The 17,417-nt window shown below is 40.8% G+C and overlaps 1 protein-coding gene across 1 annotated transcript in view; it reads right to left on the bottom strand.

Moving 5' to 3' along the window:
- LOC149280592 (DNA excision repair protein ERCC-6-like) overlaps nt 1-16,555 on the bottom strand; it is a 30,534-nt gene extending 13,979 nt beyond the window's left edge. The window contains exons 1-9 of the mRNA XM_089500350.1: nt 16,323-16,555; nt 15,420-15,540; nt 12,591-12,702; nt 10,289-10,988; nt 7,003-7,128; nt 6,604-6,762; nt 6,191-6,326; nt 5,164-5,334; nt 3,427-3,603 (exon numbers count right to left, since the gene is read on the bottom strand). Coding sequence (XP_089356476.1) covers nt 3,427-3,603; nt 5,164-5,334; nt 6,191-6,326; nt 6,604-6,762; nt 7,003-7,128; nt 10,289-10,988; nt 12,591-12,702; nt 15,420-15,540; nt 16,323-16,555 — 1,935 coding nt within the window. The remainder of the gene's footprint in view (nt 1-3,426; nt 3,604-5,163; nt 5,335-6,190; nt 6,327-6,603; nt 6,763-7,002; nt 7,129-10,288; nt 10,989-12,590; nt 12,703-15,419; nt 15,541-16,322) is intronic.
- Between the last annotated feature and the right edge of the window lie 862 nt (nt 16,556-17,417).

Genomic DNA, 17,417 nt, shown 5'->3' with positions numbered 1-17,417 from the left:
ACAATTATCTAACAGATTAAAACAAGCCAACGCCAATAGGTTTATAAACAAAGGTAATGGTGCGACCCCACCATCAGTGAATGGAGCGTAAAATAAGGACTCACCCTTATAGGGTTAAAAGAATATTCCTTGGAGTTAATACGACTGACTCCAATCTATGTCGCCTAGTGTGATATAAGAATCACACACCCATCTATAGCTGGAATGTGGATATCTGCAATGGATAAAAGCCTTCATAGAGCAGTACAGCAACGATATTTAGCAGCACAAACAGAAAAAGGTGGCCAAAATGGGCTCTCACCTTGCCTGGAGCCCGTGGCCTGGCTCCATGTATAAACAGCACTGTGCTGACTTAGGGCAGCATTCCCCCTTTAGGGTAAACAGTTTGGACAGCAAAGCAATGGATGGGGTACGCGAGTATAAAATGCACAGCTTATAGCCTAAAAGTATGTTTAATATTCATATACAACATAAATATATTATTAAAACTCAGTGTTAAAATTAATACTCAAGTGTCCTCTCCCCAGTCATCAACTAACCCTGAATCAAGCGGGGTTAGTCTCAAATAGGTCAAAGACGACTAGTAGATGTGCTTGATGGAGTTAGTACTAAGAGAATGCCTGCGTTGACCCTGTCAATGGATCCCGAAAAGGCCTTTGACAAGGATGACTGGGCATCGTGAACGAAGCGTTGCTGGCCTTTGGATTAAATATAATATTTGAAATAATATTATGATCCTATATTCTTCACCCACGGCTAGGGTGATGGGCATGGGGCGGATCTCTGATTGATTTATGATCACAAACGGAGTTAGACAGGGGTGCCCACTATAACCCCTGCTATATCTAATTTTAATTGAACCATTAGCAAATGCAAAAATAAGGAGGTATTAATAATGTCTAAAGAACCGGTAAAAGTGAACCTATATGCCGATTATATAATACTCACCTTAGAACAGCCAAAAAGTTATTTGAAAGAACTAATGGCAGTGTTTAAAGCATATCTCCTCCTCTGCTGGATATACCTTATGTCTGAGTCCTTCAGCACTCAGATGGTTAACCCAGGAAGCATGGTTGGGATCATCAAGAAGTAGGCAGAGACCGCTGTTCAGACTTCAGAGCTGTATTGTGCAAACTGATAACCAGATGGATGCCCAACCCTCTCTCTAAAACACAGTAAGAACTTTAATATTAATTTCCTGACTGAGTGATGTCTGTTAAAAGAATGGGATCTGGAGAAAGCCACCCAGGTTGGATAGATAGGGCTTGAACTGTTAGTAAGCTCTCCCAATGTAGTGTGTCTAAGGGCTTAGCTCTACTGTGGAAACCACTTAATGTTCGATCTGAACTACACGTGTGGACTATTGTTTGACCTCAGCTACAGTTCGCCCTGCCAAAGATACCAATTAATATACCAATAGTTGAATTGAAATGTTACAAACTTCGAAAATGAAACTCATACGGCAGGGAAAATGCACATATAAATAAAAAAATATGTGCCCTGGGAAAAAAAAAAAAAAAACACAGGGAGGTTTAATTATCCCAAATATGAAAGAATACCATCAGGCCAGTATGGTAGCACAGGCCATAGCTGCATTAAAACAAGAGAACTAAAATGAAAGGTGGTATTCACTCGAACAAGATCCAGCTGGTACTCAAGACCTTTCGTCTTTATTCTGGCATAAAAGTAAAGATCCACCTAAACTCCTCACATGGGAGAAATTTAAGAAGACACTGTCTGTAAGAAACAAATTCCTAAGCACGCTGCCTCTATCTATAGTAAGCGCATGTATTTCTGATTTAGACCGGTATGCAGCTGGCCTGATATATATAGACCAAGGGCGTCCAACATGCGGCCCGAGACCTCGAGGTGCGGCCCGCGTAAGATCGGCAGCCAGGGCAACCGATCTTACACGAGCCGCACCTCAAGCCCTGCTACTTACTTGTGGGAGGGTCTTCTTGACAGCACGGAGGAAGCGGAGTTCACGTGACTTCCTACTTCCTCTGTGCTTTAGCAGAGAAGGCAGAGGGAGGCTGCGCCCTCTGCTGAAGTCTGTGAGCGGCATCGAGGGAGCTGCAGTACAGGTAAGGGGGTGGGGAGGGTGTTTGAATGAGTGTGTGTGATTGAGGGAATGAATCTGTGAATTAATGATTATATGAATAAATGAGTGTGTGTGTGTGATAGCATGGATGTGTAAGTGCTGGAACCTAGACATGATGGGACTGTGATTGCTGTTAGCAATCACACTCCTATCATGCCAAGTCAGCCAGTACATGCTGAAACCTGGCCAGCTGCCCCCCTTGTGTAGTGATAATGCCAGCAGTATGGGGTCTGCACTTACAGCCACCCTGTACCAGCATGTACTGGCTGACTTGGCATGATAGGAGTGTGATTGCTAACAGCAATCACAGTCCCATAATGCCTAGGTTCCAGCATTTACTGGATGGATGTGTAAGTGCTGGAACCTAGGCATGATGGGACTGTGACTACTGTTAGCAATCACACTCCTATCATGCCAAGTCAGCCAGTACATGCTGAAACCTAGCTAGCTGCCCCCCTTGTGTAGTGATGCTGCCAGCAGTATGGGGTCTGCACATCACTTACAGCCACCCTGTACCAGCATGTACTGGCTGACTTGGCATGATAGGAGTGTGATTGCTAACAGCAATCACAGCGAACACAGTCCCATCATGCCTAGGTACCAGCATTTACTGGTTGCCTAGGCTAACAGCAATGACACTCCTATCATGCCAAGTCATATTGCTAATTTTGTCCAATTGCGTGTTACCTACTTTTATTAAACATGTGAGTTTTTATTATTATTTTTAAAGGTGGGGGTCATTTTCGGTTTTGGCTAAGTGAACCCTGAATGTTTTGGTCCAGAATTTTCATTTTAGTTCATCCCTAGAATAAATCTAGGGAATCCTGAATTTGTAGTCGCAAAACTTTCAAGGCCCAGAAATCAGCGAGAGGAAGAGTAAAGGTTTTGTGTCATTTTACTTTATTTTAATCTGCATATTTTATTAAAGGCCATATTTTTTGTCACAGTGAAAAATGAGTGCGGCCCTCGCATGTATACAATTCTGATGAAGTGGCCCACTGCAGAAAAAACTTGGACACCCCTGATATAGACCTTTTTGGGAAGGAAGGTTTTAAAATGTATACTAAGTTGCAACAAGAGTATGATATACCACAGAAAGAAATATTTACATACTTACGCTTGAAAGGTTTTATTTACATATAGTTTCTAAAACAGACAAAATGCTACTCGATACACACTATTTAAGTCATTAAATAGGTGGTATATGGTCTCTACTGTTTCTTATTTACAGTTTACAAGATCCGACTTTGGATCACCTGTACAATTCACTTTTAGAACATGGAGTTCATAGTTAGTGTTTTGATATTTAAAAAATTTTCTTTTACCTGGACAGGTGAAGCATTGGAATAGCCACCCATAGTGATGGGGACAGAGAATTGTTCCATGAAAACAGGAAGCGTTCCAAGTTTTCCTGGGAATACAAAGTCAAACAGGGACCACAGCTCACGGAGGTTGTTTTGCATGGGGGACCCAGAGAGGATGATTCGATGAGGAGTACGAAACTTGTAGGAGAAAAAAGGAGAAATTAATGTAAGAAAAGTGGAAAAATACAACCAGTTTGATCAGGTCTGAAAAATTCATACATATATCATTTAAACATACACAACCCCCAAAACTGTGTGTGCAGTGCGGTTTTTAATTTGAGTAGGAAAAATTGCAGACATATATTTGAACATTAGCCTCAATGTAGACTTGTCAAAACTGAAAATTTTAAGTGGACCAACATAGAAAAAAAATCTGAAGACATTATTGTTTGGGATCTGAAAGGTCTCGTATTTCAATTCCAAAGGTCTCTTATTAGGATCTTAAACTCAGGACAAACATTAGGATCTATTTAGCAGTTGCTTTTCCATTAGCTTTCATAGATGAGTAAAGTGAATTTTTCACCATATTATTTTTTCTTATAGTAAATTAGATATGATCAAAATAAAAAAGAAAGAAAAAAATATTAATTGTCCTGAGGAAAATATAGCTCAGAAGTTGAGCCAGAATGTGAGCAGAGTCATAGCAGTGTTGCAAGACCAATGGCTGTATTATGAACATGAACAAGTCTTTACTAAATCCAGAATAGAAGACAATTTGTGGGCCTTATTTTCTAAGGAATATCTGACACCTCAGTGGAAGATCATAAAACATACTCCTTGGGTGTGGAATTCACAGCCAAGGAGGGGAACTGCTATCAAATTCAATGAATGCTTTCCAAAAGGGTCTACATTTTTTTTATTTATTTTTTATTTTTTAGGAAAGCAGAATATATAAATGATTGGATGCACATTAATATATTAGAGCCTCTAGATCCAAGGAGAAATGGATTCTGAAACAAACTTCAATCTAATACATATAACAAGATATTACAAATCAGGAAAACAGGATAGAAACAACAAGCACTAACACAGAATGATTTTAATCCATTTCTAATTCAGAAGACAGGCAGCGGCATGGTAGGTCTCATGAGGCATTATGTATGTTGGTTTTTTTTTTTAAATAAAATAAAAAACACTTTCAAGAAGCTGCAAAATATAGGAGGTCCTGAATAGTGTTCAGAGTTTTGAAGCATATCACGCATTGTCTGAATTCCTTTGGCATGTGGAATCACCATATACAAACTTGTTATGTCGAAATCTCACTATTATCTAGATGGAACTTATGAGAGCAAATGTATAACTGTGACGGAACCCTCTATCACTGGGGCCACTGGAGAGGCCTGACTGCCAGCCTCCTCCCTATTGACTATGGGCCCTGACTTCTTCGTTTTGGTTATACCCTACACTGAGTCTCGGCTAGTGACTGGGAAAACGGGAAAGAGTGTGTTGTCCCAGGCAAAGGAAGCACAAGTCAGCGGAGGTAGTCGGTCGGACTATCCAGCTCCGTGACATTTATACATACACACATTTATATATATATATATACACACACACACACACACACACACAGTTATTTTCTGCCCAAGAATCAACTGTTAACTGTTGATATCACACAATTTTCAAATGATGATTTCTATTTTTAACATGCACAGAAATGTTGACATAAAAAACATTTATGCGTACAACTAGCTCTATCACCTGTTTGCATGCTAGTGTGACAGCTGCATTGGGATTGCGAATCTTGTGTCCCTCATCCAAGATTACATAATGCCAGTGGTAACGTTGTAGCTCCTCTTGCATTAGGCGCACATTAGAATATGAGGTTATGAGGATACCTCCAGCACTACCCAGGTCCCCGATCAACTTATGCTGCATAACAAAATAATAGGTTAATCAGTAACCATTTATCAACATTGTACAAATAGGAGCAGGATTGCCTACAGCATGTGAGCTTATTAAAAAAAAAAAACAACAAAAAAAAAAACCTATACACTATATTATATAATATTATAAGATATTGCTTATAATGCTAATTATATATTTTCTCGTTTGAGAAAATTAAGTATCATGCATGTAATAACTTTACCACTGCTAGAGTATCACTTGCTGGAGCAAAATATTCTTTCAATTGTACTGTAGATGATGAAAATTATAACGTATAAGGTAAGTAGAGATTGCCATTTGTCAGCATTTAAAGCTATAGTTCAACACATAAAACCCAAAAATCTACTAAGGCAAAACACTCTGATTGTAAATTAGGTATGAAAACAGTAAGAAGAAATTCCACCTCATCATTCCATTCTACGAACAGCACAATGGCATTACGAGAACATGTTTTGTACACAAACACTGTGCTTCTCTTTTATCGTTAGATTGATTGGCCTATGATTGTAATTATCCTGGCTAGAAGCCTGTGCTATTTTATTAGTTCTGAGCTCTTTGAGCTTTACCTGCACAGGAAATAAACCCTACTCACATACTCTCCTTAATTACAGCAACATCAAAGACTCGACAAAGGCAGAGCACGGCATACTTTGTGCGTTCAAAGTGGGCTCAAGAATGCTTTTTACCTGAACATTGGAACAAATTGTGCATTCTTCTTTCAATAAAAAAGTTAAAACAAAGAGTCTCAGCTCGTGTCACTATACATATAATGAAAGTTTCGGAACTGGAGAGGTTTTAGGCCCACCAAATAAAAGTTTCTTGTAACGTGCCGAGAAGTCACCTTTTTGCCTGTGTAGCTTCCAGTTTCATGAAGGACTGCAACACGGAACTGTGGCCACCAAGAATGGAACTCTTTAACCCACTGGTGCATTACAGTGGTTGGGCACACAATAATACTGGGACCCAGACCTTCATACCTGTTAAAAAACCCAAATGTTCTTGTTTAAGAGAAAAATCTATCAAGGTTACCTCTTAGATATAAAACAGACTGGGCTAGGGAATTCACAGTTGTTACTTTCTTTATTATGGCGTTTAATTGACACAATACACAACTGTCATACTGTTAGTATTTCGCCAGAAAATGTTCTATACACACACACACACACACACACACACACATATATATACACACACACACACACACATACTACTTAATATTGATGGGTGGCTCAGACTGGCAGGGCTGCTACTTGCCTGTAATCAGAGCCTCGTGTCCTCATCCTGCTGTAGCTTAGTCCGGCCAAGAAAGAAATTATCTGGATGGTTTTACCCAATCCCATTTCATCTCCCAGAATGCCTCCTGCCTGCTGGCAATGCAGTTCCCAAAGCCACCGAACACCTGTTTGCTGGTACCTAGAGGGGAGAAGTATAGGAGCGTAAAATAAATTGCAGTGGAGATGGGATCAAAGAGAGGGAAAATAAAATAAAATCTGTAGATCAGAATTTAAAGAGACAAAGGAACATTCTTGATAAGAACAATTACAGAAATGAGCCAGAAATGGCCAAAACTGGGGTTTTAATGGGATGTTGCAATGTCTGTTTCCTACTATGTTTATATTGTTTAACTTTTAATATTTGTGAAGAGATCACTACTTGTACAGCTTCTTCCAGAGAGCACTAGGAATTCGGAAACCTTCATCAAAATTCACGTCACAATCCTCCGACTCTTCGGTTGCCATACATTCCTCTGCCTCCCTGCGGCGCTGCTTCTGCCAACGCCTGAAATTAAGTGACAGTTTAATCTCCCCGACACCCCATTATAGAAGAAGCGACATTAATGTACTTTAGAAATCATACAAGACCAAGTTTACAAACATTTCTTAAAGGTTTAAGGTCTCTTTGGACCTGAAATAACACACATTTAGAAGTGTAGGTCACATCATACTTTTTGCCAGTGTCTGCACTTGTTTGTAAACTGTATCATCTAAATTAATTGTGTATACGTTAAAAAAAACATTTGCAAAACAGATGAACAAGTTCAGATATGGTGAGTTGTAGAGTATCCCACAAAAAAGTATTTTTTTTTTCCTTTTCCGAAACCACTGAAAATTGTGTTTATGTATTAGAAAAGGCTCAAAAATATTGGAAACAAGTAAAAGGAAAGACAGGACTAGTACTAGGTGCTGAAATTGTTCAGAGAGTAACGGATTTTAATTATGATGGGGAAAAAATAGTTAAGGTCAAAAAACTAAAATTGCATACATTAAATGATGCCTACTTATTTAAGCGAAAGGATCCCAAAAAATGTCTTTACTAAATATATGCCGGGGAGAGCATTCCAGAGGATAGGGGCGGCCCTTGAGAAATCTTGTAAGTGTTCATGAGTGTTAGAAATCAAAGAAGAGGATAGAAGGAGATCATTGGATGAGCGGAGAGACCGGTTAAGAGTGTATTTAAAGATGAGTAAGGAGGGCACTGTGAAGGGCTTTGAAAGTAAGGGTGAGGATTTTGAAATGAATCCCGAAGCACACAGGCAGCCAGTGAAGAGACTGACAGAAGGGAGAGACGTTAGTAAAGCGATGTGAGAGGAAGATAAGTCTGGCAGCAGCATTCATGGTGGATTGTAGAGGGGTGAGACGGTTAAGACACCAGCTAAGAGGGTTACAGTAATCAAGACGGGAGATAATCAGGGCATGGACAAGAGCCTTAGTGGCATGCTGTGTTAGGAAGGGACAGTATAGTACAGTATTGTATAGTAGATTGAAAAAAGACTTCAGTCCAAGTTCAACCTCACACATACGTAGTTCTAAAGTTGATCCAAAAGGAAGGCAAAAAAAAAAGCCCTACTTGGGGCAATTACCAATTATGCCACAACAGGGGAAAAAAATCCTTCTTGATTTCATAGCGGCAATCAGATTACTCCCTGGATCAATTTGCTAATATGACTGTCCTTTTAGCAGTTGTAGCCCTTTACGTTATGCTTAACCAGAAAAGCATCCAGACCTTTCTTAAAAATATCCACAGAGTTAGATAATACAACATCCTTAGGCAGAGAGTTCCATATTCTTATTGTTCTTACTATGCTGATACTGAAATCTCACCTGATGACCCCATGTCTTTTGTAGAGACCTCTTGGTGAATAGATCACTAGAGAGCTGTTTATACTGACCTTGTATGCATTTGTACAGTGTGATCATATCCCCCTCTTTTCAAGTGAAAACAAGTTCAGTTTTTCTAGTCTCTATTCATAACTAAAATTCTCCATTCCTCTAATTAACTTTGTAGCCAGCCTCTGCACTTTCTCCAGCTCTATAGCATCCTTCTTTAAAACTGGTGCCCAAAATTGCACTGCATATTCAAGGTGAGGCCTCACCATTGCTTTATAAAGAGGTACAATTATATTTTCATCTCGTGATTTAATACTCCTCGTTATGCATGCCAATACCTTACTGGCTTTTGCAACCGCTGACTAGCACTGCACTTTGTTGCTAAGTCTATGGTCTACAATTATACCCAAGTCCTTCTCATTTTCTGCTTTTCCCAATGCAATGCCATTAAGAATGTAAGTTGCATACTTATTTTTGGTACCAAAGTGCACTACCTTACACTTACCTATATTGAATCTCATCTGCCACTTATGTGACCAGTCCCCTAGTTGTTTATCCAAATCATTTTGAAGAGACGCTATATCCTGATCAGACTTTATAACCTTACCTAATTTTGTGTCATCAGCAAACACAGACAAGTGACTTCCAATATGTATTACAAGATCATTAATAAATAAGTTAGAGAACTGGACCCAAACCCTGAGGCACCCCACTTACCACAGTTGTCCAGCTTGAGAATTTACCATTAACAACAACTCTTTGCACCCTGTCACTAAGCCAATTTATAAACACAGGCATTTTCTCCAAGACCCATTTATCCTAGCTTATAGAATAACCGCTGGTGTGGAACAGTGTCAAATGCTATTGCTTTTGCAAAATCTAAATAGACAACATCTACAGCAGGGCCCTGATCTATGCCTTTACTCACAACATCATAAAATGCAATTAAATTGGTCCGACATGATCTGTTCTTCACAAAACCGTGCTGACTCCTACCGATGATATCATTGTTCACAATATATTCCTGTATGCCATCTCTTAATAAAACCTCAAACAATTTCCCTACCACAGGTGTTAGGCTTACAGGTCTGTAGTTCCCAGGCTCAGATTTGGATCCTTTTTTAAAAACGGGAACCACATATCAGCTGGAAAAAACGGTGGTCTGGCTATTTCTTGACTAACTTCATGTAGTATCCTTGGGTGTATCATCTGGCCCTGGAACTTTGTCTACTTTAAGTTTACATAAATGTTTAAAAACTTTATCTTGAGTCAGCCATTCCCACGATTGATTTAAGGTTTTTATAGTGGTGAATTGGCAATCAGCAGGTAGTGGCTCTTCTTTGTTATATACAGATGAAAAATGGCATTAAGTATTGTTGCTTTTTCCTGATCCTCACTAATTAACTTACCATCTCCAGATTGCCTAACACCTACATTGTCTCTCCTAAATTTTGTGGCATTAATGTACTTAAAAATATTTTTGGATTTGTTTCTGCTCTCCTTGGCATCTTCTCATTGTTAAATTTAGCCAGTCTAATAGCCCTTTTGCAAGCTCTGTTGGCATCTTTATACTTGACATATGATGCCACTGAGCTCTCTGTTTAAATGTCATTTTTTTTTCTTTTCTTATTACTTGACTAACATTTTTATTCATCCACATTGAATCTACACATAAGAAATATCTGAGATGCAAGAGCAAATATTACCAGGTGATTTTGCATGGAATAAGCCAGTAGCCATTTTGTTGTTATGATGGACTGCTGGTTGCAAAGTCTATCCATCTTTTTCAACTTATCTCAATGTGTAAAAATAAATACCCAGATAATACTTGCCTCAGTCTTTGTTTGTAGAGTTTGACATTCCCATCATCTCTGAACTGTCTTTTTTTCTTTGAGAAAGTTTGAGGTTTTTCGTCTTCATCATCTTCAGAGTTGGAAGGAAATTCAGAACTTGTGTCCTTGTTTCTAAGTGTTTTTGCCACAACTTTCTGAGCTAGCGGCTTCAGCTCATTATCAAAGTCTCGGTCATTAGGTCCCCAATCAACATTATTATCATTCTCATCCATGCTTTCTTCTCTCCCCTCTGGAGTCCATATAGACCCTTCACTATCATCTCCTTGACTGCTATCTGTCAAAGGAGGTAAGGACCTTCTACATTGGGTTTCAACTTGAAACGAAGTCTGGAATGCTTTTGTCTGCAGTTGTCTCATTTTTTTCTGCAGGCTTTTAGTTCCAGAGGACATTGACAACTTTTTTTTCAACACAGGCACATCCACTTGATTGATACAGCCATTGTTTCTGGGTTTTTTTTTTGCACTCAATGGGCGTTTTCTTTGGGCTGCCATCTCTGCCTGATCTGCTAGATACTTGTCAAAATCTGATGATTCATTCAATATTTGCTTGCGTGGCAGAGGCTCTTCCTTTGGAGGAATCCTGGTGCCGAATGGGGTCATATATCCAGTGCGGATCAGGTTGTCCCATTCACTGTCCTGGGATGGAGTTAGCATACTGCCCAAAGAGGAAGGTAGTGCATCTGGAAAATGCAAATGTTGTGAGCATCTTTCAGTGGAACAGGTCTTGTTACTTAAACTGAAGTCAATCATATGATTGCATGTCAAATGAACGAAAGATACACGCTATTTCTTTAGACAGAATACAATTCAGGAGCCAGAGCACCTGTGGTTAATACTATTGGCACAATGGTTTTGAATATTACCTGTATTGGGACTTAAATATATCTATATTGATCTCAACTCAAATGGAAAGCCCAACACATTTTTCATTACTTGTATCCTATTAAAACATAAAACTAACGTGCTGTTTTATTTTAATAAATTGTTCTAGTTTTCAGTCGGCTGCATATTACCCACTTGCATATTTTCCGGCTTTTACTTAAACTCAATCTACTAGTTACAAAACACCCTGACTCCTTATTTACTGTCTGCAATAAACAATAGAGTTATTAATCTTAAATCATCCTGCTGGACACCATGACTAGGACGACGACTATGGCGGAACAGAGTTCATTAACACTGCCATAAAAAATACGCTCAGTGTGGCAAATAAAAAGTACTTGATTTGAATTAAAAAAAAAGTTTTTGTCAATGTACATTACTGTATACATGACTTTATTTTAAGCCTAAAAAGAAAATTATTATTTTCATGCAACTTCCCCTTTAACATGGTGATTTTATTAAACGTGTAATTCACTTGGAATTAAGAAAACATGTGTTTTAAAGTATTTGTATGTTTGTAGTTAATAAAGCAATAGATCATCAAGTTCAAGAAATCATGCATCTTTATAGAAAACCGTTACATATTTACATACCTGCAGATGCGCCGGAGCAGCAGACCACTCACTGGGACCAGGAGGTCTGCTCTGTCACTCCGGCTTCGGTGATATCTTCGTTCCACTGTCCCACGCAGCGCGATGGGTCCTCTTCCCTTGCTCCAGGTTCCTACACACTATAGTGGTCTCGCACGCAGCCACACCCCATTCGAGATGGATGTGAACAGACATCCTGAACGTATTGATGTCAGGCCTTTTAAATGTTGGTGACAAACTCAAATTTGGTGCCTTTTTTCATTCCTAGCCCTATAAAGCCCAGTAACCTGCTACACCTTGTGCTTGTCATAGTGTACCCTGTCCTACTGCATTATCCATAACTGATCTGTGTATTGGACCCTGCTTGATTGTGAGTTTCTAGCTCCCTGACCTCAGCTTTGATATATTATCCTGAACTCCGGCTCCCTGATTATGGCTCGTCTTGCATATCCTGTCTGTGCACCCTTAGGGTCTGTCCTCAGTCTCAGAGGATCATCAGAAAGCCCCACTGCCATTTTAACCCAAAAGGCTCAACCAGAGGGGGAACCAGTTGCCCCTCGTGTGGGGACACAGTGTCCTATCCTCTGATACGCCGAGCATAACAAAAACCAAAAAAATTGCCAATTTATTCAACTCAAATCTGTTTTTAGATTTCAACCTCTGACTTGTAGATTATGAGCACCCCTTTCCTTGTAAAACAATAACTTGTTCAATCATAGATAAATCTGAGATTCACTTATTGTAAAGTTAACTGCTCTCGTTTTAAAAATAGCCCCTCTTATTCTGTTATTGTACACCACGAGAACATACCATCCCCTAGGTTGTCTTCCATTTCTTCATCAAGTCCAGTTTCATCCTGGCTACCCGTTAACACTGCTCTAATGCGTCTCTGCTTAGCTTTGATCTTCTTTAGTTGCTGTTCCTGTTATGAGATAAGACATTCATTCTAGTTTTGATATTACAAATGAACCTGTGTACATAATTTAAAGCTACCTAATTGCATAATAATAAAGGTATAAAAAAAAAAAGTCCTTGAAGTAGGGTAGGGCAGGAACCTTATTGGAGGGAGGGAAGCCAAGCAGCCCCTTGACCTCTTGACCCTCCCCATAACATACACACAATTGCACATGCACACTCATGCTAACACAGAGATACATATTCACACACTAACATACACTGCCAACAGGCCCGGACTGGCCATCGGGCACACCGGGCATTTGCCCGGTGGGCCGGGCCACGGCAGGGCCGCATTTACTTAGGGGCTGATGGAGCTGCAGCTCCAGGCCCCGACCTACGGCCGCATTAACGCAGGGCATAAGGGGCACCTGCCCCTTAAGCCCGCCGCAACTGCAGGTCCGCCACTCTAGGGGGCCGGGAAGTCCCCACCAAGGCCGGCCTTACAGGTATGCGGCCGCACAGGGTTTAAATAAAAACATCGGGTTTTTTTTTCAACTTTATTTAACATCCTCCATGTGGATGGAGGTTGTTAAATAAAGTTGGAAAAAAAAACCTGATGTTTTAATTTAAACCCTGTGCGGCCGCAGACCCCTAAGGCCGGCCCTGGTGGGGGCTTCCCGGCCCCTTAGGGCAGGGCCGACCTTTGGGGTGTGCGACCGCACAGGGCGCCACACTCCAGGGGGCGGCCCGCACCGGGTGCCGCTCATCAGGGGGTGCCGACTTGCGGCACCCGGCACTCCTCCAGAGACGGACAGTAATGTCCGCCGCTGGAGGAGCAGGCTCGCAAGGGAGCGGTATCGGAGGTCTTTAACAGACCTCCGGCTCCCTTGAGTAATCACTCAAGGGAGCCGGAGGTCTGTTAAAGACCTCCGATACCGCTCCCTTGTGAGCCGCGTGGCAACAGCTGCTGTACGCCGGGGTCTGTTGTCAGATCCCGGCGCACAGCACTGAAGCCGCGCCCACCGCTGTCCGTGCCCTCTGACCCGGAAGAAGACAGAGAAGACAGAAGAACTGAAGAAGAGGGAAAGAAGAAAGGAAAGGTAGGAAAGCATTAAGTGAGAGTGGATTGGTATGTATGTGTGGATTGGTGTATATGTGTGTGTGGATTGGTATATGTGTGTGTGGATTGGTATATGTGTGTGTGGATTGGTATATGTGTGTGTGGATTGGTATATGTGTGTGTGGATTGGTATATACGTGTGGATTGGTATATACGTGTTGTGTGGTATATACGTGTTGTGTGGTATATACGTGTTGTGTGGTATATACGTGTGGGTTGGTGTATATACGTGTGGGTTGGTGTATATACGTGTGGGTTGGTGTATATACGTGTGGGTTGGTGTATATACGTGTGGGTTGGTGTATATACGTGTGGGTTGGTGTATATACGTGTGGGTTGGTGTGTGTGTGTGTGTGTGTGTGGATTGGTATATATGTATGGATAGGTATATATGTGTGGATTGGTGTATATGTGTGTGGATTGGTGTATATGTGTGTGGGTTGGTGTATATACGTGTGGATTGGTGTGTACGTGTGGATTAGTATATATGTGTGGATTGGTATATGTGTGGATTGGTATATATGTGTGTGGATTGGTGTATGCGCGTGGATTGGTGTATACGTGTGGATTGATAAATGCGTGAGAGTGATGGGTGTTATGCTGTACCATTTCCAATGAATTTTTCATTATATAATTATGCTCTAAAAGTACATCATAACTCCCATCATTCTATACTGTTCCATACAGTGGCAGAGCTGGGAGGCAGAGGCCTTGCACCCCCGCCGCAGGACTCCTGAAAGGTAAGTGAACTTCAAAGAGGGAGAGGGTAGATAGTTAGGAGGGGGTAGTTGCGGCGGGCTTAAGGGGCTCTGCATTAATGTGGCCATATAGGACCAGCCAGTCTGGTCCTGACTGGGCCTATTTTAAGGTGGGGGCCTGGAGCTGCAGCTCCATCAGCCCCTAAGTCAATCCTGCCCTGCCACAGGTGCGGTCGCAGTTGCTGCTTGCTCCGGCAACAAGGTAAGTAGGGTGAGGGAGGGGGGTGCAGTGAGAAGTGGGGAAGGGGGTTACATAGTGAGAAGGGGCAGATAAGATGTGGAGAGGGGGTAGTGTGAATGCGTATATGAATGAATGAATGAATAAATGTGTGGATGAATTGTGTGAATGCGTATGACAATTAATGAATTCATGTGTGGATGAATTGCTTGAATGATTTGTGAGACTGCATTAATGAATGTGTTAATGATTTGTGTGAATGATTAAATGCAAAGATGGTACATGAAGGGTGGGCTTTAACAATAAATAAATAAATAAATATGGGCTGCTCAGGCTTAAATGCCCGGGCCTATTTTTTGTCCCAGTCCGGGCCTGACTGCCAACATATACCCTCACACACATTAATACACTCATGCCAAAACAAACACACCCTTACACATCAGTGATCACACAGTGTTACTGCAGGGTCACATAACACGAGTGGGCTGCTCCAAGTCAAGCCAGCACTTTTTAAAGAATTTTAGACCGGCCTGGGTGGCAATTGCCCCCCTGCCCAGTCTGCCACTGGCTTGAAGTGTCATTCATGCAGTTTGATTCAAAAAGAAGAGGCTAGATATCCAGCTGCTGAGGTTTTCTAATTGCGTTCTATAGGGAGTATCCGAATGGAAAGAACTCACAAGACTCACCTTGTTTTGTTTTTGTCTTTTCACAGAATCTAGTCTCCTATTTATTTCCTTACAGGCGGCAGCCTGTGGTGTAAGCTGATTAATTATTTTGTCGATTTGACGTAAGGCTGTGACACAGGAGCTGGGAATTAAAAGAGGTAGGGATGATGCGTTTATGCCTCTGTAACCAATATGCAAACTGATTTTCTGCATGGCAAGTGAAACAACAGAAATATGCAAGAAAGAAATCTAAGCACACCTGCACCAGAGCTGGACTGGGGACAAAATAAGGCCTACAAATTTACAAAACACCAACCCAAATGTGATTAACATAAGTTCTTCAATTTAAACATACATTGTGGACCAGTGACCTATTGGGCCTAAGGCCAGTACGTGCCTGGTCAACACTGAGTCACCTAGGTATGTCTGTTGCGCAGGTGTTGGCTCAGCCACAGTATTAGGAAGTTTGCAAAGTAAAGTGTAATATCTTACCAAGAACAGCACAAGAATAGCATTAAGTGCTTGTTGTAAAGCAGTACAAGTCTAACACCTGCTTATGTATACTTTTACTGTTATGTGCACTCTAAAAGGTCACGCGGAAGACGTGTAATACGAATATTCAAACTCCATTTCACAACATGTTCACTCTGGACGATTGTTATCACACATTCGCGACCTAGATCAACTGCAACTCGACTGGATTTGAAAGTGGACTGTCAGCACAGACTCTACCAGGTCCAATTTACACATTGCAAAAGGAATCAGATGAATATATAATGAATGTTACTTCATAATTCCTGTACTATAAAAGGTATTCGATATTGAGATAGATGCAGAACAAAATTATATATATCAACTTAAACTTTGATTTGAGTTCCTGTTTCCCTTTAAGCTTGCTACAGGTAAGCACCCCTCACTTCTCACCACAGTTCATCCGTTAATTCTTGCTGCTCCTTCTCTGCCGCTGCAATTCTGGAGGCCTGACTAGCTGCATTTATGGCGTCATCCACTTGCTGCAAGACTCCATGTTCTAGAACTTCCTGATCGTACACTGCCAGCCCTAGTCCCTGCAGTTCCAATGCTTGTTGTTCCAGCTCGACTGCCTGAATCTGTTGGCGATCAATTTGAAGCAGAGACTGAACTTTACGTGGTGCCATTTCCTTGTGAGGAACAAGAGAAAGTCTTGCATTATGAGGTGTGGAACTGGAAGACGGACCAGGTGCCTCATGGTTGCTACTTGATATTACAGATCCTGAAGTTTTAGTGTGCTCTGATGCAGAAGGCACTTCCTCTGGCATTCTGTGAAAAATAAGAAATAAATGTGACAAAACATACTGTAATCAGCATCCCTAAAGAGCTAAACAATCAAATTACAGAAATATTACAGTAAAAATTGTACTGCGAAAACACTAGTTACCTTATACTGAATATTACATGTACAGATGTACAGTGAATTGGTACCCAGAGATGGTATGCAACAGAACTTCTAGGGATTACAGGCCCTAACATTGTAAGCGTTCGTAATGCAATATTTAGACAGAGTATATTTTGAACCGCACAAATGGCCATGCAAAAAGCCATTTATTCTTCTACATTGCGGCTTTTTGATAAAAAAAGGGTCTATTTGCAATAGCACCACAGTCTATTAATAAATACGGTAGTTTGCTGTTTAATGCTTTATTTTACATAAATCTAATAAATACATTTATATAAATGTATATATCTATTGCCTTCAAATGTATATATTTGGGAGGTCTGAGGATACTGACACGTCACAAAATCCATACCATACGCGTGGACTGGGCAACTTTTAATGCATACTGACAAGCTGGTTTAACTATAGATAGATCCGTTACTACTATTTAGTGACCTTTGTTGTTAAGAATATTATTATTTTACCAAGGATACTACTACACTAAGCTGCCAGTTCCCTTCCTGCATGAATGGAATGAGTAATTTCTGTTGTAGTCTCATAGCGTGTCTACCAAATATATGTATACTCCTCACACAGCACTATGA

This window comes from Sceloporus occidentalis, unplaced genomic scaffold, assembly GCF_023333645.1.
Source record: "Sceloporus occidentalis isolate IW3139 unplaced genomic scaffold, rSceOcc1.0.p SCAF_152, whole genome shotgun sequence".
NCBI lineage: Eukaryota > Metazoa > Chordata > Lepidosauria > Squamata > Phrynosomatidae > Sceloporus > Sceloporus occidentalis.
This window is presented reverse-complemented; position numbering and strand designations above follow the sequence as displayed.